Source organism: Passer montanus, unplaced genomic scaffold (genome assembly GCF_014805655.1).
Source record: "Passer montanus isolate IOZ18808 unplaced genomic scaffold, ASM1480565v1 scaffold165, whole genome shotgun sequence".
NCBI lineage: Eukaryota > Metazoa > Chordata > Aves > Passeriformes > Passeridae > Passer > Passer montanus.
Window position 1 is genome coordinate 457,316 of NW_024363716.1, and position 16,128 is coordinate 473,443.

The 16,128-nt window shown below is 49.3% G+C and overlaps 1 protein-coding gene across 1 annotated transcript in view; it reads left to right on the forward strand.

The window, feature by feature from the left end:
• Positions 1-14,979: 14,979 nt before the first annotated feature.
• IQCA1 (IQ motif containing with AAA domain 1) overlaps positions 14,980-16,128 on the forward strand; it is a 100,480-nt gene continuing 99,331 nt past the window's right edge. Inside the window, exon 1 of the mRNA XM_039703611.1 lies at positions 14,980-15,109. Within this exon, the coding sequence (XP_039559545.1) occupies positions 15,099-15,109 (11 nt within the window). The 5' untranslated portion in view covers positions 14,980-15,098. The remainder of the gene's footprint in view (positions 15,110-16,128) is intronic.

The following is a 16,128-nucleotide window of genomic DNA, read 5'->3' on the forward strand; positions in this document are numbered from 1 at the left end:
AGCCGAGCTGTAATTCAAACAAATCAGATCTAATCACCCTTATCAGAAGGGTGATAAAATCAGCAAAGCTGAGAGGCTGCAAAAACATGAGGCAAAGAGGTATTTCTTGATGGGCACGGAAAGCCAACACCTCTGAAGAGCTGTTTTCCCTGCAGAGACATCGGATCACAGCGGGGCATTGCTGAAGAGAAGTGTCTCTGCTGGTTCCCTGCCATCTTTTGCAGACCTTAAAAATGTTATTTCTCAAACTCTGCTGCTGAGGAGGGCTCTGAGACACAGAGGGCTGCACTCCACAGTCTCCCATAGCTCCAAAATTTTGGACAAAGCAGTCACAATCACTACAGATGGACTGACACTGTGCCAGCCAGATGCTCCAGAGGTGCAGCGATGGTCCAAATAAAACTTGGAGACACATCCAGGTGCTGTGGAGGTGACCACAAGTCTTCTTTTGTTAGCACAGCTCCCCAGCCCAGAGCTGGAATCTGGCACAGGCTCAGAGCCAAAGATGAGGGTTTCCTGAGTGTCAGACCCCCATTTGGAGGACAGCACAGCCCTGGATGCTCAGAGAAGCACAGTGGGGCTCTAAGGGTCAACCTGCACACAGCACTATCCCACAGCTGGTTCTCTTTGCCTGGTCAGCCAGCCATTGCCAGCTCCTGATCCCAAACCGACCATCTCTGTGGCCCTGTACCATGACAGGAACAGTCCTTGGCAGTTTTCCTGCCTCGGGCTGCCCGGCGTTTGTGAACCGGGGTTGTGATGAGATCCTTCTGGTAAAGCTCAGCTCCAGAGGAACCACCTGGAGCCCTTGGCCAGCTCCAGGAGAACCTCTGCCTTGCTCTGACTCACCTTCCCGTAGCTGAGGAGCCTGAGAAGCATCCAGGAGAAGAGCCTTGTGCAGGATGAGGCGTGCACGGGTGTGCAGACAGACAGGGAACTTCCTGACACACAGCCCTGACCTCGCTCCAGCCAGCGTGACGCAAAACAAAGCTCCACTTACCCACTAGCAGGGGATGTCACACAGGGATGGAAAAATGAGGGCTGGAAGAGACCTCAGGAGGTCACCTAGTCCAGCTCTGTGCCACGTTGGAAGAGTTAGCACTGTATTATCCCTGTCAGGCACACATCTAACCTATTCTGAAAGGCCTTTGGTAACAAAAGCAACATATTCCTGGCTTTTGCTATTTATATCCTGATTTCGAGCACTGCTTGAAGAATGGAGGGCACAGAGGGGAATTGCTGCATAATAGCTGGGAATAGCTGCATAATAGCTGAACACTGCATTACTGAAATGTTGCAGGACCCCGGGGGAAGCTGCTGAATAGGTAAGGACATCTCAGTACAAAATGTAAGGGCAGGGCCACCAGCAAGGTGACAAGTGCACACTGCAGTGCCCCAGTCAGCCTGGCCAGGCCACCTGGCAGTGTGGTGGCATCTGGCAGAGCTGCCCAGGGTGGTTGTGGAGTCTCATTCTCTGGAGACATTCAAATGCACCTGGATGCATTCCTGTGTCACCTGCTCCAGGGGGTTGGACTGGAGAATCTCCAGAGGTCCCTCCAACCCCAATTACCCTGACCGTGGAGTCTCATTCTCTGGAGAAATCCAAATGCACCTGGATGCATTCCTGCGTCACCTGCTCCAGGGGGTTGGACTGGAGAATCTCCAGAGGTCCCTCCAACCCCAATTACCCTGACCTCCTTCACTGTACAAGGTGGTCTCAGAGCTGTCTGGGTCCTGCAACCTTTGCCTCCCACAGAAGCTGTCCTGACATCCTTCCCAGGGATTAAAAAGCAGGGCAAATAAAGAAATAAAGTGGTGCTCCCAGCTGCATGGGAGAGGGTGTCTCTGCAAGATGGGGGTCTGGGCATATTGACACAAACACACAGACTTTTGAAAAGAAGAGTGGAAACACTTAGCACAAAATCCCATTAGCAAATAACGGGATTTCTGGGAGCACCATCTGTGCACCACATTGAGCACCCGCCCTGGAGCACGGAGACTGAGGCACGTTGCATATGGAAAGCCAGACAAAAGAATATACAATAATACACAAAGGCAGGGAAAACACATATAGCACAGGGAAGAAGCCAGAAGAGACGTTTTCCTCCCCATCCTCACAATACCCAAAATCCCATTCCCTTCACAGCCTTCCCACCGTGGCTCCTGAGGCACCTCACGTCCCTTTGTGCCCACTGTGAGGCCCCGTGATGCTGCCACAGAAGGGGAGAAAGAGCTTTGACGTGAATGAGAATCAGCTGACAAACCAAAGCTGTTGAGTGCGAGCTGACACAGAGGTTTAGCCTTAGAGATGTTTTTTCTTCCCCCTCGGGTGTTTTCCAGGGAGGTCTCCCAGATTTCTAAGGCAAGAGATTACCTGGAAAAGGCTCTGTCTCATCCGTGAGCTTCTTCAGCTCCATTGCAGCAGAAAAGTTCAGAAGTAGCCACACTGGGGTAACTGAAAAAAAAAAAGCAAGAGAGGATTTGGTGTGAGTGGGTTTTGGAGAGCAAAACAAACCCAACTTTGCAAGTTGGCAACTTGAAGGAGCCCTCTCAAGTGACACTCGAGCACCCTTTCTCCGCTGCACTTCCAAATGTCTCCGTCTTTGTCCGCTCTCCCAAGGGCTCTTCAACAGCCTCCTCCAAAACAGCTATTACAGCAATTACTGCAATTAATTGATTTGCATATCCCCAAAGCCCCATCATTAGTGCAACACAGCCAAGCGTGTTAGTGTTTAATAATATCAATCAACAATTATTCATAACATCCCGCCCCGGCAGACCTAAATATAGAGACAAGCATTCATGCGAAAACAAAAAGGAGGAAAAAAAATCCCCAGCAGCTAAACAAAAGAATTAATTTAGAGCAGAATTAGGATCATAGAAACAAGACAGACAAGAGACAAGGTCAGATGTCTCGCTCCCAGCTGATGTGAGACTCTCCCAACCTGCCTGCTCTCAGTTACTGAGTGAGCTGCAAGTAAATGAAGTGATTTTCTCCTTGTAGTAAACAGCCAGAGAGCTGCAATGAGCACCAACACAGTGGGGTAGAGGCAACAAGAGGTGACTTCCAGAGTCTGCTGGCCCTGTTCAGAACAGCCCTTCAGCTAAAGCTCAAGAGGGTCCCCATTCAGGACAACACTAAAGCACATACTGAAATTTAAGTACGTGCTTAAATCCTGCTCCTCCCAGGCCAGGCACAAGTTAAAGGGAAAGGCTGCTCTCCAGTTTTCCAGGCTTTTTTAGCAATGCAAGCTGCATCTCTTAGGGGCTGTATGCTCTTTGCCAGCCTCTGGATTTGGAGCCACAAGGGGATGTGAGGCCAGTGTGAGACCAACACCACCAGGATATCAGAGAGCTGACACATCTTTGCCATCCAGGGTGTTGGATGTGCCCAGATCCCCCAGCCACCCTCTGATCCCACATGTGCTGCTTTGCTGCTCACTTCAGGGAGTGTTTCCACCACCTTCAGCAGCAGGAGAAGGTCTTTGCAAGAGCCCAGGGTCAGATTACCTTAATGTAATTAACAGATATGTTGATCAAGCATGGAGAACAGCTATTGCCCTGAAACAGCGCCAGGAAAACTCAGGCACTCAGCTCCTCCGATGGTGTTGGCACTAAAAGCAACAAGTTTTTTATACTGCTGGAGGAACTGGCAAGACCTTGGTGGTACAAACCCACAGCCTTGCTGCAAGCCCCAGCTTTTCACTGGTGGAGTCCTGCTCTGGCAATATCCAATTTATTAAGGAATTAGGCCAGGAGGGGCTCAGGAGGTGCTTCCCGCTCTCGTGGAGGAAGCTGGAGCTGGGCAGGAATGTCCTTAACCCTCACCACTCGTGACATCCCAACCATGCAGCAGCGTCAAAGCCATCCTAAGCTTCCTTCATCCTCACCAGTGCATCCCAAGGTCCCTCAGACAGCTCTGCCAGCACAATTCTGGCGTGGCAAACGGTGCAGATATCACAGAGGGTGGCAGGAAAGACGGACCCGGCCATGAGGAGAAACGTGGCTGCAGGGAAGGAGCAACTCTACCCTTGCTTCCCACCCTTTGGCAATGAGACAAGCTCTCCAGAACACTTTTCCCTCTGCTTTGGCTCTGTCAATCCCATAGTCAGATCCCAACACTGTAAATCACATCAGCCTGAGCAGAGGACACCCAGCTTCCCAGCTCTGGGCCCAGGGCTCCTGCTAAAACTACTGACTGCAGACTAAACAAAGCTTTTTTTTACCCTGCCCACAGTCTGGACTCCTAACTGGAGACTCATCCAGCATGAAATCTATTCCCATTCCTTCCCTGCCCCTCCCTGCCTCCATCGGTGCTGATGCTGGGGCACACATTGTGCCTCGATGGTAGGAAGGAATAAAATGCAACGTCTCATTGGCAGCACTCTAAATAGAAAAAGAAATAAGATTTTAGAGTTCCCTTGTCTTTTGTTGGCCTTCTAACTTCCCCCAGTGCCTGTAGCCACACACAACGAGCTGGGAGGTGTGCCCAAAGCAGGAGCAGGAAGCAAAGCAAACTACAATTGCAGTAAACCACTTCAAAAAGGCTTCGGTTTCGCTCAGAATGGCTTGAAAGGAAACTCGACGCCTCATCCTTCATCTTTCACACGTTTTAAAAGAAACATTAGTCTGATTGTCTGGGTTTTTCTTGGGAAAAAATGCCTTTCTGGAAGTCAGAGTTTAAAAGCAAAACATAAATAGGAAATATAAATGCTTCCTTAAACCCATATTCGGGTTGTTTGTGAAAATCCCCAGCAGCTTTCACTGCCTTCCAGCAGCGACTGAGACTTTAGGGGAAAAGTAAGACATTAGAGGCCACACTGCTATTTTCCAGGAGAACATAGAAGGGGAAGTCCAAAACAACTCAGAGCACAACCCTGAGGACCTTAGAGAGAAGTTTGCCTGGGGCAAACATCTCCTAACTGCTGTAATTACCGTGAAAGGTCATCAAGGACACCTCCCTGTGCATGCTAGAAAAATTCATGTGAGCATTTCGCGTGGTCAGCGCAGCTTTTCCAGCGAACGGAGCAGAGCTCTGACACTGAGCCACACCAGATGACATCAGCAAACAGGCATTCCTCTCGGAAAGAGATGAGGACATGGAGCACCTTCCAACTCCTTGCTCTCTTGATTTGAAACATGGCCATTAACAAGTCCGAAGCGACCAAAAAACGGGGATAAAAAGCGAAGGCTGCGCACGCATTGGCAGCAGCGAGGACAAAAGAGCTCAGTCTGCAAACATAATTGGATTTAAGAGCCAAATTTCTCCCGGGAGCTGGCTGCTGGGAGGTTCTGCTGTCCCACCGCCAGTTCCTCGTGTGTCCCATGATCCAGCAGGAGCTGGCCTGTGCCCACGGTGCCTATGGGGTGGCAGCCAGGTCTGGCATGTGGCAGCTCCCATCGCATGCCGACATCCACACGCGGCTTTAGGGAAGCCTTAAGGAAAGGCAGATGCAGAGGGAGGTTTGCAGGAATGCTCATCCTGAGGTGCTTATGTTCATCCTGAGGTGCTTCCCTCCCCAGGTCCCCACCGAGGAGGGATGGGCTGCTGGGGAGAGAGGCCCCTCCACAGCCTCATCCCACAGCTGGAGCGGTGTCCCCTCTCCTAGGACACCCCAGGGACACTCCGAGCAAGGAATCCTTCAAACCCTGCCCTCCTCTCTGCACAACATCTGGGACTGGCCACATCTGACCACCTGGTTTCACCTGTCTCAGGCAGAATGATCATTCTGGGGCTGGACTGTTTCCTTCAGAGCCCCACATCTCCCTTCAGAGGTGGGGGACAAAGCCTTTGACCCGTTGCAGGCCTTTGTGAGGACTCGCTGTTGGCATCTGCCTCTCTTGGCAGGATGAGTGTACAGTCATTTAGGCTGGAAGGGATCCTCACAGCCCCATCTGCTCCAAATCCCTGCTCAGAGCATCAGGAAACAAACCCAGCACATCCCCTCTGCTCCTGCAGCCAAAGGCACAGGTGGGGGACACGTGAGGAGCAGGGAAGGATGCAAGAGATCTCAGCACAAGAAAAATCCTGCTCTGAGCACTGTGGAGAACAAATCTCCTGGGAGAGAAGAGGCTGCTGAAACACAAATAGGCCTGGCTGAACACCTCAGCTCTAACCTCTTGGTGCAGACACAAAAAGCCCTCCCCCAAAAGCAGGTTTTAGCCCTCAAGTCCTATCCACAGAAACACTCAGGCAAAGAACTGACCTTTGTCTGCAAAAACAAGTATCCTTGGTGCTTTTTTTCCTAAACTTTACCCCCTTCTTCCCAGACCTGATGGCCCTGCTGTGCACCTCACAAAGCACAGCTAACTCAGCAAGGCCCCCCCTGCTTCATTTACTTCACATAGCCAAACTGGGAAGAGCTGGAACTGCTGCCTCAAAGGTGTCCCACCACCACACACTGGTGTCAAATAAAAAAAAATGCTGCACAGCCACGGTTTGACTGAGCAAATTCACCTGTTTCATACTTAGTGATACAGGAAGCAGAAAAACCCCTTCTCCACCTCAGACCAAACCTTTCCCTGTGCTCATTCCCAGTGATAACCCTGCAGCACTTACGAGCTGTTCCTTCTCTGGCCTTTTTTATTTCATTCCATAACACCAAAAGCAGAGCCAGGCCTGGAAATTAAACTGTACCCGCTAGTTTCATTCATAAATTTGGCTGCACAACCACCAAGTCAGCTATTGTTGTTATTTCTCACAGTTTACCACCTCCAAGCCAAGGAGTATTGTTTTTATTGCTATTGTGAGAACAAGAGCAGGGGAAAAAAAAAAATCTTATGCTTCCCTTCCCCTCCCAATAAAATATAAAAGAAAAAAAACAAAAAAAACTCAACAGGGGGGGTGTTGGATCCTCAAGGATTTTTTTTTTTTTTGAGCTATCTACAGGAGCTCAGCCTGGTGCTGCAGGTTTCTGAGTCTGAATTTTTATCAATGGGCTGCACTGGGTCCATTTGAAAAGCCAGCAGGTGTTCGAACAATGAAGCAGAGCTGCCTCTACATCTGGGCCACAAAAGTCATCGCCGTGTTTACAAGAAACAGGATAAGCAAGAAAACATCCTGCCACAGGCACCTAAAAAGCTGCAGCCCCTTGTTATTCTTTTTTTTTTTTTTTCTCACACTGGGCTGTTTATTTATAGCATGAGAAGTTGAACCAGGAGGAGGAAAAAAGAAGTGAGAGGTTTCTCACTCATTTCCACGCAGGAGTGACGCACGTGCGACGTGGCAGACGCTGGGCTGGTATTGTCCCTTCAGCTCTGGGATCTCATTAACCCCTCAGCTCTGGCTGCAATTAATTAATGATCAGGGCACAACCTGCTGGGTTTGCTTCATCGGTGCGACCGTGTCAGTTAAACCTGACTCATTCTGGGACACTCTGGAGGGAAACTGAGTCACCACGTACTGGAAATAACATCCCTGGAGCCTAAACTCACAGAATTTTGGGGGAGGGATGAGGGAAACTCCTCATCCTCAGCACTTAAGGCTGGATCCTGGGGGCCAACAGAGAAAGAGACTCTTCCAGAGCTCAGAGAGGACACAGAAAAGCCCCTCTGAAGGAACTTTATCCCTTGCACAGAGCACCAAGCACATCTACAGAACCAAGGGCTGTCACCAAATTTCAGGTGCTGATGGCTTGTGGCCCCCTACAGAACCACTAATTCTGCAAGTTCTTTCTCATGACATTTTGCTCTGCTTGCTTTCAACTTTCAAGTTTTAAACAAAGCAGGACACATCCAATTTAGTAACACGACTGGGGGGTTTTTAAACAAATTAATTCAAATTCATTGAAGATGCACCAAAATGAAACCTCTAAAATGTTTCTCACCACCCTTAAAAACAGCTTGGGAATTTCCAAGGTATCTCTGCCTTCCAGACTAACACTTTGTGACTCAAATCATTCTTATGTCCAGCAAAATTAAGTATTCCCTCACCTCATGTCCTCCCTTTAGCAGTTTCACTTCTGGAAGCCTTCAAAACACACCCATTAGAGCCCCCCCTCAGAAACCTGGGGAAATGAGAGCTGAGCTGCTCAGCCTCTCATGGAGCTTGACTTCCTTGCTTTTGAGCTGGGTCAAAGAGGATTAACTCAACAGGTGTTTTACTGAAGAGTGGGAGGGAAAACAAAACAAAACACAATGAAACAACTGCCTACGTGCACGAATAGCAGATGAATTCCTCCTCCTTTTCTGGGGAATGAACTGCTAAAGCAGATGGCAGACATCCCCTTCTCCTCCAGCCCCGAGTCACTCTTAGTTCTGGCTTTAAACACTTCAAGTCCCAGAGCAAAAATGCTTCCCCTCAGTCGGGTCTGGAAGGGGTTCTTCCTGATGCAGACTTGACCTCTGAAGGGTTGAGCTGCTTGCACTGCCCCTGACTCGTGGTCTTCTGCACCCTGGTCGTGCTCAGAGACACCAGCTGGAGTACAAAGGACTTTCCAGCAGCCTCTGGGCCCTGTGCACAGAGTAGGATGGCTCAAGCCCAGACTACTGCCCTGTAAATTCATGATAACAGCTCACAGCTCTTTTTTCATGAGCAGGAAGACCATCAAACAGCACAGGAATAAACAGAGACCAGCGTCTTCCTCCCCTTTGGGCCATGGAAAGCAAATTGCAAGTTGCTGTTCTGATTTCTCACCAACCTGGGGCTCTCCAGCTGGTCCCACCAAACCTCCTGTTGGCCACAGCATGAGACATGGGGGCTTGGGTCAGCTAAAATCCCACTGCAGCTGGAGGGAGCAGACAGCAGCTGAGGCTATGTAGTGCTTGCAGAGAATTTCTTGAAGCTTTCAGCGATTAATGTGCACACAAGCCAGTGTTAACAGCCAAACTTTGTCATTTTTCCATCAAAATCATGAGAAAAGCACATAAAGCACTTCAGATTACTGATGGTGAGCCTGTAAAGTGAGGAAGTGGTCAGAGACTCTGTATATCTTAGCAGAACTGAAAAGGGTCTGTCTAGAAGTGTCGTTCCACATGCCATACTGAATATATCTTCACAAGAAATGCTACTTATTTCCAATATTTGGGTTGCAGAATGATATAGAAGTGAACTTTGCCCCTATAAGTGACTAAAGCTTGACAGAGGGTTTGTGTGAATTTATTAAAAACTCCTGAGCCGAAGCCAAACATTCAAGCCAACCAATGTCCTGAAATGTCTGCTTACAAATTACTTGGATAATTGCCAGAGGCCTGAGTCGGGTCCCTTTTTCTGTTTCTTTCTCACCCAAAAAACATCTGGTGTGTGTTGCCAGTCTGTATTGACTGCTCTCTTGATGCTGTAGGCATCTTTAGGAGCAGCATCCTATATAATTAAATAGCTGAGCGCTGACGAACTGTTGTCAAGACAGAATAAAATCAATCCACTCCCTGTCGTGTCATAATGATACAGAGCTGGCACTGTTTGAACCAGCTTCTTTGGAAAGCTTTAATTTTATCAAACAACACTCTTTCAGGAGAAATGATTTGGGGTTTTGCTTTTTAACAAAGAGAGAAGTGGAGTGCAGCACACGGCACTTAATATCTGGCTGAGATTTAAAACGCATGCTCCTTATGAAGTGTGACATTTTATCCCTGAAGCCACAGGAACATTTCCCACATTTAAGTGATAGAGGGAAAATTCTTCAAATTAGATTTGAACTTTATACCTTCTAATTCTGCTGCAATCCTCCTCCTCCATGTACCACGCTCGGGCCTGATGAACACGCTGTTATATCAAAGTCTAACAGACCTGAGTGCTGACAAATCCCCTTCACTTAGCCTGGTAGTAAGCAGCAAACCTCCTGGAGATCCAGGAGTCAATGTTAACTGGGAAAAATAGCCTGGCCACTAGTCCCAAGGCTAAATGGAATGGTCAGTGCAGCCCAGCTGGCAGAGCCACCCCTCCTGGGTGTCACCATGAGCTGGAAGCCAGCACTCGAGGCCACAAGGGTGACCCAAGTCCCCAAGGTTTGCAAAGGGCCACCCAGAGTTCCTTTAAAGACTTCCATCCAAGCCTAAAGGAAAAGTAAACATGCACCTGCATGGCCAGAGGGAGGGAGCACCCCTCCTACAAAGATGGGCTGGGAGAGCTGGGGGTGTTCACCTGGAGAAGAGAAAGTTCCAGGGAGACATTAAAGCCCTAAAGAAGCTCCAAGAGATCTAAAGAGGAACTTTGGACAAGGGCCTGCATCACCAGGACAAGGGAGAATGGTTTTAAACTAAAAGAGGGCAGGATTAGGTGGGATAATGGGAAGGAATTGTTCCTGTGAGGGTGCTGAGGCTCTGGCAGGAGACCTTAGAGGCCTAAAGAAGCTCCAGGAGATCTAAAGAGGAACTTTGGACAAGGGCCTGCATTGCCAGGACAAGGGAGAATGGTTTTAAACTGAAAGAGGGCAGGATTAGGTGGTATAATGGGAAGGAATTGCTCCTGTGAGGTTGCTGAGGCTCTGGCACAGGGTGCCCAGAGCAGCTGTGGCTGCCCCTGGATCCCTGGAGGTGTCCAAGGCCAGGCTGGACAGGGCTTGGAGCAACCTGGGATAGTGAAAGGTGTCCCTGCCCATGGCAGGGCGTGGGATGGGATAAGCTTGCAGGATTAGGTGGGATAATGGGAAGGAATTGTTCCTGTGAGGGTGCTGAGGCTCTGGCACAGGGTGCCCAGAGCAGCTGGGTTGGCTGCCCCTGGATCCCTGGAAGTGTCCAAGGCCAGGCTGGACAGGGCTTGGAGCAACCTGGGATAGTGAAAGGTGTCCCTGCCCATGGCAGGGGGTGGAATGGGATAAGCTTTGAGCTCCCTTCCAACTCAAACCATTCTGGGATTCTGTGAAGCCCTGAGCAACAACTCCCCAGGCTTGCCCATCACAAGGTCCTACTTCTCACTTTCCAGACTCAGCTGCAACCAGGTCCCCATCTGGGGACAGCTGTCCTGCTGTAACTGCTGTCACAGCCGCTGGCCCTTGGGGGAGAGCTCCTGTGTTGAGTCCTTCAGGATGAGAGGAACCCACAAGGATCATCAGGTCCAACTCCTGACCCTGGACACCCCAAAAATCCCACCCTGTGCCCCAGAGCCCCTGCAGAGGAAGCTGCAGACCCTGTGAAGTCTGTCCTCTGTCTCCTCCAGGCTGAAAAAGCCAAGTGCCCTCAGGTGCTCCTTGCACAGCCCTGCAGCCCTTCCCTATCTTCTGTCCCTCCTTTGGAGGCTCTCTAACAGCTTTAGATCTTATCTAGAACTGCCCCCAGCACTGGAGCTGAGGCTGCCCCAGCCCAGAGCAGACTGAACAATCCCCTTCCTGGCCTGGCTGGCACTGCTGGGTGATCCCCCAGGACAGGGATGTCCCTCCTGGCTCCAGGCACTGCTGGCTCAGATCCAACTGGCCATGGACCAGGACTTCCAGATCCTGCTGCTCTGCAGGCTCTCACTCCCCAGTGTGTCCCTGCACCCAGGGCTGCCCCATTCCAGGTGCAGAATGCAGCACTTTGTTATGTTTCACACAGTGGTGACTGCCCAGCCTCACAGAGCACATGCCACACTGCATCCCAGGCTGTCACACCTGTCCCTGTGGCCACACAGCAAACAGAATCCTGGACTCCCAAGTGGTGGCCCAAAACCTCGGCTCACCACGGGTGGAGGAGGAAGCCCTGACCCACAGTTTCTCCCTTTGCATCTCTCTGGGCCAGCAACACTCAGGAAAAACCCACTCCATCTTCCACCCTGTGTCTCGAGGGACAGCCCAGACCTCTGGAAGTGCTTTGAAATACAAGTTGCAAAGGCAGGACATTATTCCCATTACGTTGCTTGCTTTCCCTAAGCCCTGCTCAATAACGGACAGGTGCACTAAGCTCTTTGCCAGGGACCCACGTTGAGAGGAACAAGACCCTCCAGTTTTATGCTTTACCCCCTTTGTAAGCTCACAGTCACCTCTTAAGCTCGTAATAAAAGTTTTTTTTTGAAAAATGATGGCACCTAGTTTCCAAGGCAGCAGGACTTTTAAGCCTGTGTTTGCAAGAGCCTGAGGAATTAGAGATGCCAAAAGGCACAGGCTGTACAAAACCCATCCCTTGTTCCTGCTGGATAGATCAAATAACACACTTGGAGTTTTTAATGCAACACGAGCTGGATGGGGAAGTGGCCAGTGATGCTGTACAAAAAATGTACAATGAGTGGGATAACAACTACAAATCCCTTTAATCTCTGGTCTTACCTCGACATCTCAGACTGTTTGGAGCCTGCAGGGATTATTGGAGACGTGTGATTCCAGAATGGAAAGAGTGAGATGCTTCATGGTGTTCACTGACCATGAGTGGTCTGCTGGACCTCAGCTGCAGTTCAGCCTGCAGTGATCACAGAATCACAGGATCATTTTGGTTGGAAAAGACCTCCAAGGTCATAAAGTCCAACCCGTGCCTCATCCCCACCTTGTCACCTAGCCCCAAGCACTGAGTGCCATGTCCAGGAGACCCTCCAGGTGTGGGGACTCCACCACTGCCTGGGCAGCCCCTTCCAAGGCCTGACCACCCTTTCCATGGAGAAATTCCTGCTGATGTCCAACCTAAACCTGCCCTGGCACAGCTTGAGCTCATTTCCCTCCATCCTGTCCCTGGCAGCAGAGCCCACACCCCGGGCTGTCCCCTCCTGGCAGGAGCTGTGCAGAGCCACAAGGTCCCCCCTCCTTTTCCACAGGCTGAGCTGTGGGAACATCAGAGCCCAGGCAGACCTGTGTCCTCTCACTTCAAATTACTGAAAAGCTCAAGGACTCAACTGGAACCCTGCTGGAAACCAGAACATCTCCCTTTCCCTGCTTTCTCCGTTTATAAATGTCTATTTTCTTAGGCTAAACCAATTACGTACTCTCATTCATACACAGCTCCCATTTCAGCTCAAAAACAGGCTCCTTTCCCATGGAAAAAAAATAAAAATCAACTCTCCTCATTTCATAATTAATTTTTCTGCATGACTTTTCCCAGCAACACAACTCATTTTTTTCCCCAAGTTCTCTATGAACTGATGAAAATGAAAATCCCCTCAGCCTCCCTGCACGTTCTCATGTACATCACTTCTTTGTAGCTTAATTTCCCATTTTTAAAAGGAAGACATTTGCTTTCCTCCAACTTTTTTTTGGGGGGGGGAGGGTGGAGAAGGCAGGTGGGGAAGTGAGCAACGAGTATTATTTCATCATTAATACAAAGACAATCTTGTGCACTGTGACACCGAGGTGCTAACAGAGAGCAATAAATTCAGATTAATAATTAACATCCACATCATATCAAGCCTTCTTGGTGCTCTCATTTCAACTGCTTCAGAAATCTTCCCACTTTTTATTGCAAACACGTGCGATAGGTCGATCAGTCCTTAAAACCACACACGCTGATGGAGACAGCACTGCTGGGAGTCTGCAGGTAAAACTTTTGGCTGAAAAAACAGAGTTTGGCATCAAAAGTGGCGTACAGATGCCAGCATCAATGGAAATAAAAATGCAAGGTTCCTATTTGGGTTGCAAAGACTGGAATATTTTATTTAAAAAGGAACAAAAATACAAGTTACTTACTGCATTTGAGACCATCCTGACCTGCACGTGGATGAGGATCAGGCACTGGAAGGAAGCAGATAAATTTCCCATGTTACATTTCAGCGTGTTTGATATTGACATTGAAAATTACAAGCTGATTTTATAGCATTTTCCAACCTCAGCACGAAGAAAATGCAACAAGTTCTTCTAAAAACCCCCCACTGATCCAATTCACTTAAAGAAATTATGTGGTGGGCATAGGCATCATATGGCTTGAAAAATAATATTCTTAGATGCTTTTATTATGGTCTTCAAGATTCGTGTTTTCAAGCTTTTCCTCCAAAACCAGGGGGGGCTAGAAACTTTATTTCAAAAACTTGATAGCCAAGAGTCTCACCTAATTATGTGAACTGGGGCTTCAATGGGGAGGGAAAAAAAAGAAAGGGGGGGGAACAAAGAAAAGGAATGCAGGCATACAGAAATTTGTGGCAAAAAAAATATGATCACTGGCAAAACACTCATTGTCCCAAACTTCTTGCTTTTTTCCTTCTCACTGGCTCTGTGGATGAGTGTGTTTTCCCCCCAAATCTGTGCTGTAATCCTGTCCTCTAAACTAGTTTTTTAAGTGTTAAGGGAATGGAAGACCACTAGAAAGTTGCTTCAATATGTGTCTGGGGAAAGAAGTAAAAAGAAGAAAGAGGAAAAATGTGAATGCAACAGGGATAAGCCCTTGGTGGGGGAAGGAAATAACAGGGAGGGGGAAAAGTAAAAAAAAAAAAAAAAAAAAAAAGAAGAGAAAGAAAAAAGATAGGAAAGGGGAAGAAAGGGGGAGAAAGTACAGGAAAGGAGTAGGAACATATAGGAATGGGGAGAAAGGGGGGAAAGGGAAATACAGGAAAGGGGGGAAAAGTAAAAATACATGAAGGGGGAAAGAAAATAAAGGAAAGGGTGAAGGGGGAAGGAAGATATAAGAAAGGGAGAGAAAAGGAAAATAAAGTGAGGCAAAGAAAGGGGATGAAGGAGACTAATGATGGGGATGAAAATAATGGGGGGCTGGGAATGAAACTCTGAGGGCAAAAAAAATCCTAAAGGGGTGAGTGGTGTGATACTGACAGCAAGGAGGGATGGTTTTAAAGCAAAAAAGGAGAGATTTAGATCAGATACACAGAAGAAATGCGTGACTTTGAAGAATTTCACAGGTGCCTAGAGCAGCTGTGGCTGCCCCTGGATCCCTGGCAGTGCCCAAGGCCAGGTTGGACACTGGGAGCAGCCTGGGACAGTGGAAGGTGTCCCTGCCCATATCGAGGGGTGACACTCGATGAGCTTTGAGGTCCTTTCCGCCCCACAGCACCCCGTGATTCTGCAGGCAATAAAGGGTGGAAAAGAGAAGGCGGAAAGCCTGGAGCCGCCTTTGCAGGGAGGAGAAGCCGCGGGCAGGGCTCGCCCCCCCGGGCCGTGTCCAGGGTAACGCGGCGGCCGCGGCCGCTCGGGCCGGGCCCGTGCCGCTGTCGGTGCCGGCCCTGCGGGACTCAGGCTGGGTGCTGCGGGGCTCCAGGGACGTGTCGGTGTCGGTGCAGCTCGGTTCCCCTCGCCCCCGGCTCCCTCTCGGCGCTCAGCATGTCCCAGGCGTGAGTAGCCCGGGCGCGGGGCTGAGGGGGAGAATCCCCTCAGAGCGGTGAGGCTCGGCCCGGGGGGAGGCAGGCGGCTGTACCCCCACAAAGCCACCGCGTCCTCTAGGAAAACCAGGCAAATATTAGTATTATTCACCCAAACCCTTTGTGCAAAAGGTTCCTTTCTCTTTACAGTTCGTGAAAATCACCTCAGAGGTGAGACACGGCCCGTGGGGGAGGCGGGCACACCCCACAAAGCGACCGCGTCGCCTCAGGAAAACCAAGCAAATGTTAATGTTATTCACTCAAACCCACTGAAAAAAAGTTCCTCTCCCTTACAGCCCACGTCGGGTCTTGTTTCCCCTCAGTAATTTTAGCACAGGGCAAAGCTTTACAAGTTTGTCTGCAAAAACCAGACAATGACGGCATTGGATCACAGTGCCTGCAAAGAGCTGTGCTCATTCCCCCACAAACATCGCTCCAAGTCCAGCAAGTATTATTGTTATTATTATTATTATTATTATTGCTGTGCTATAGCGCTAGGAGCTAAATTGTGTCACAGTGCCTGCAAAGAGCTGTGCTCATTCCCCCACAAACATCGCTCCAAGCCCAGCAAGTATTATCATTATTATTATTATTATTATTATTATTATTATTATTGCTGTGCTATAGCGCTAGGAGCTAAATTGTGAGCATCTCCCATAATATCATCCCTCAGTGTTGTGCTGTTTGCTGCTTCCAGCTCCAGCAGCACAGCCCAGTTTGTGGAGGCTCTTTTTCCCAGTTCCAAGCTGGGTATGGCTTATTCAAGTTCAATGAATAATGGTGCATTAGAAAAAAAAAATTAGAAAACACCTTGGGGTAGTTTTGCTACCTCCTTCTGCTCCTCCACACCCAAACCTGACCATATCCGAACTGCTGTCCCAGCAGGTTGTGAGCAAAGCCTTTCCTGGCACCTTTCCCATGGTCTCCCTCCTCTGGCATCAGTGGTTCCAACCTCAAAGCACACTGCTTCTTTTGCCCGGTATCCCATTTCC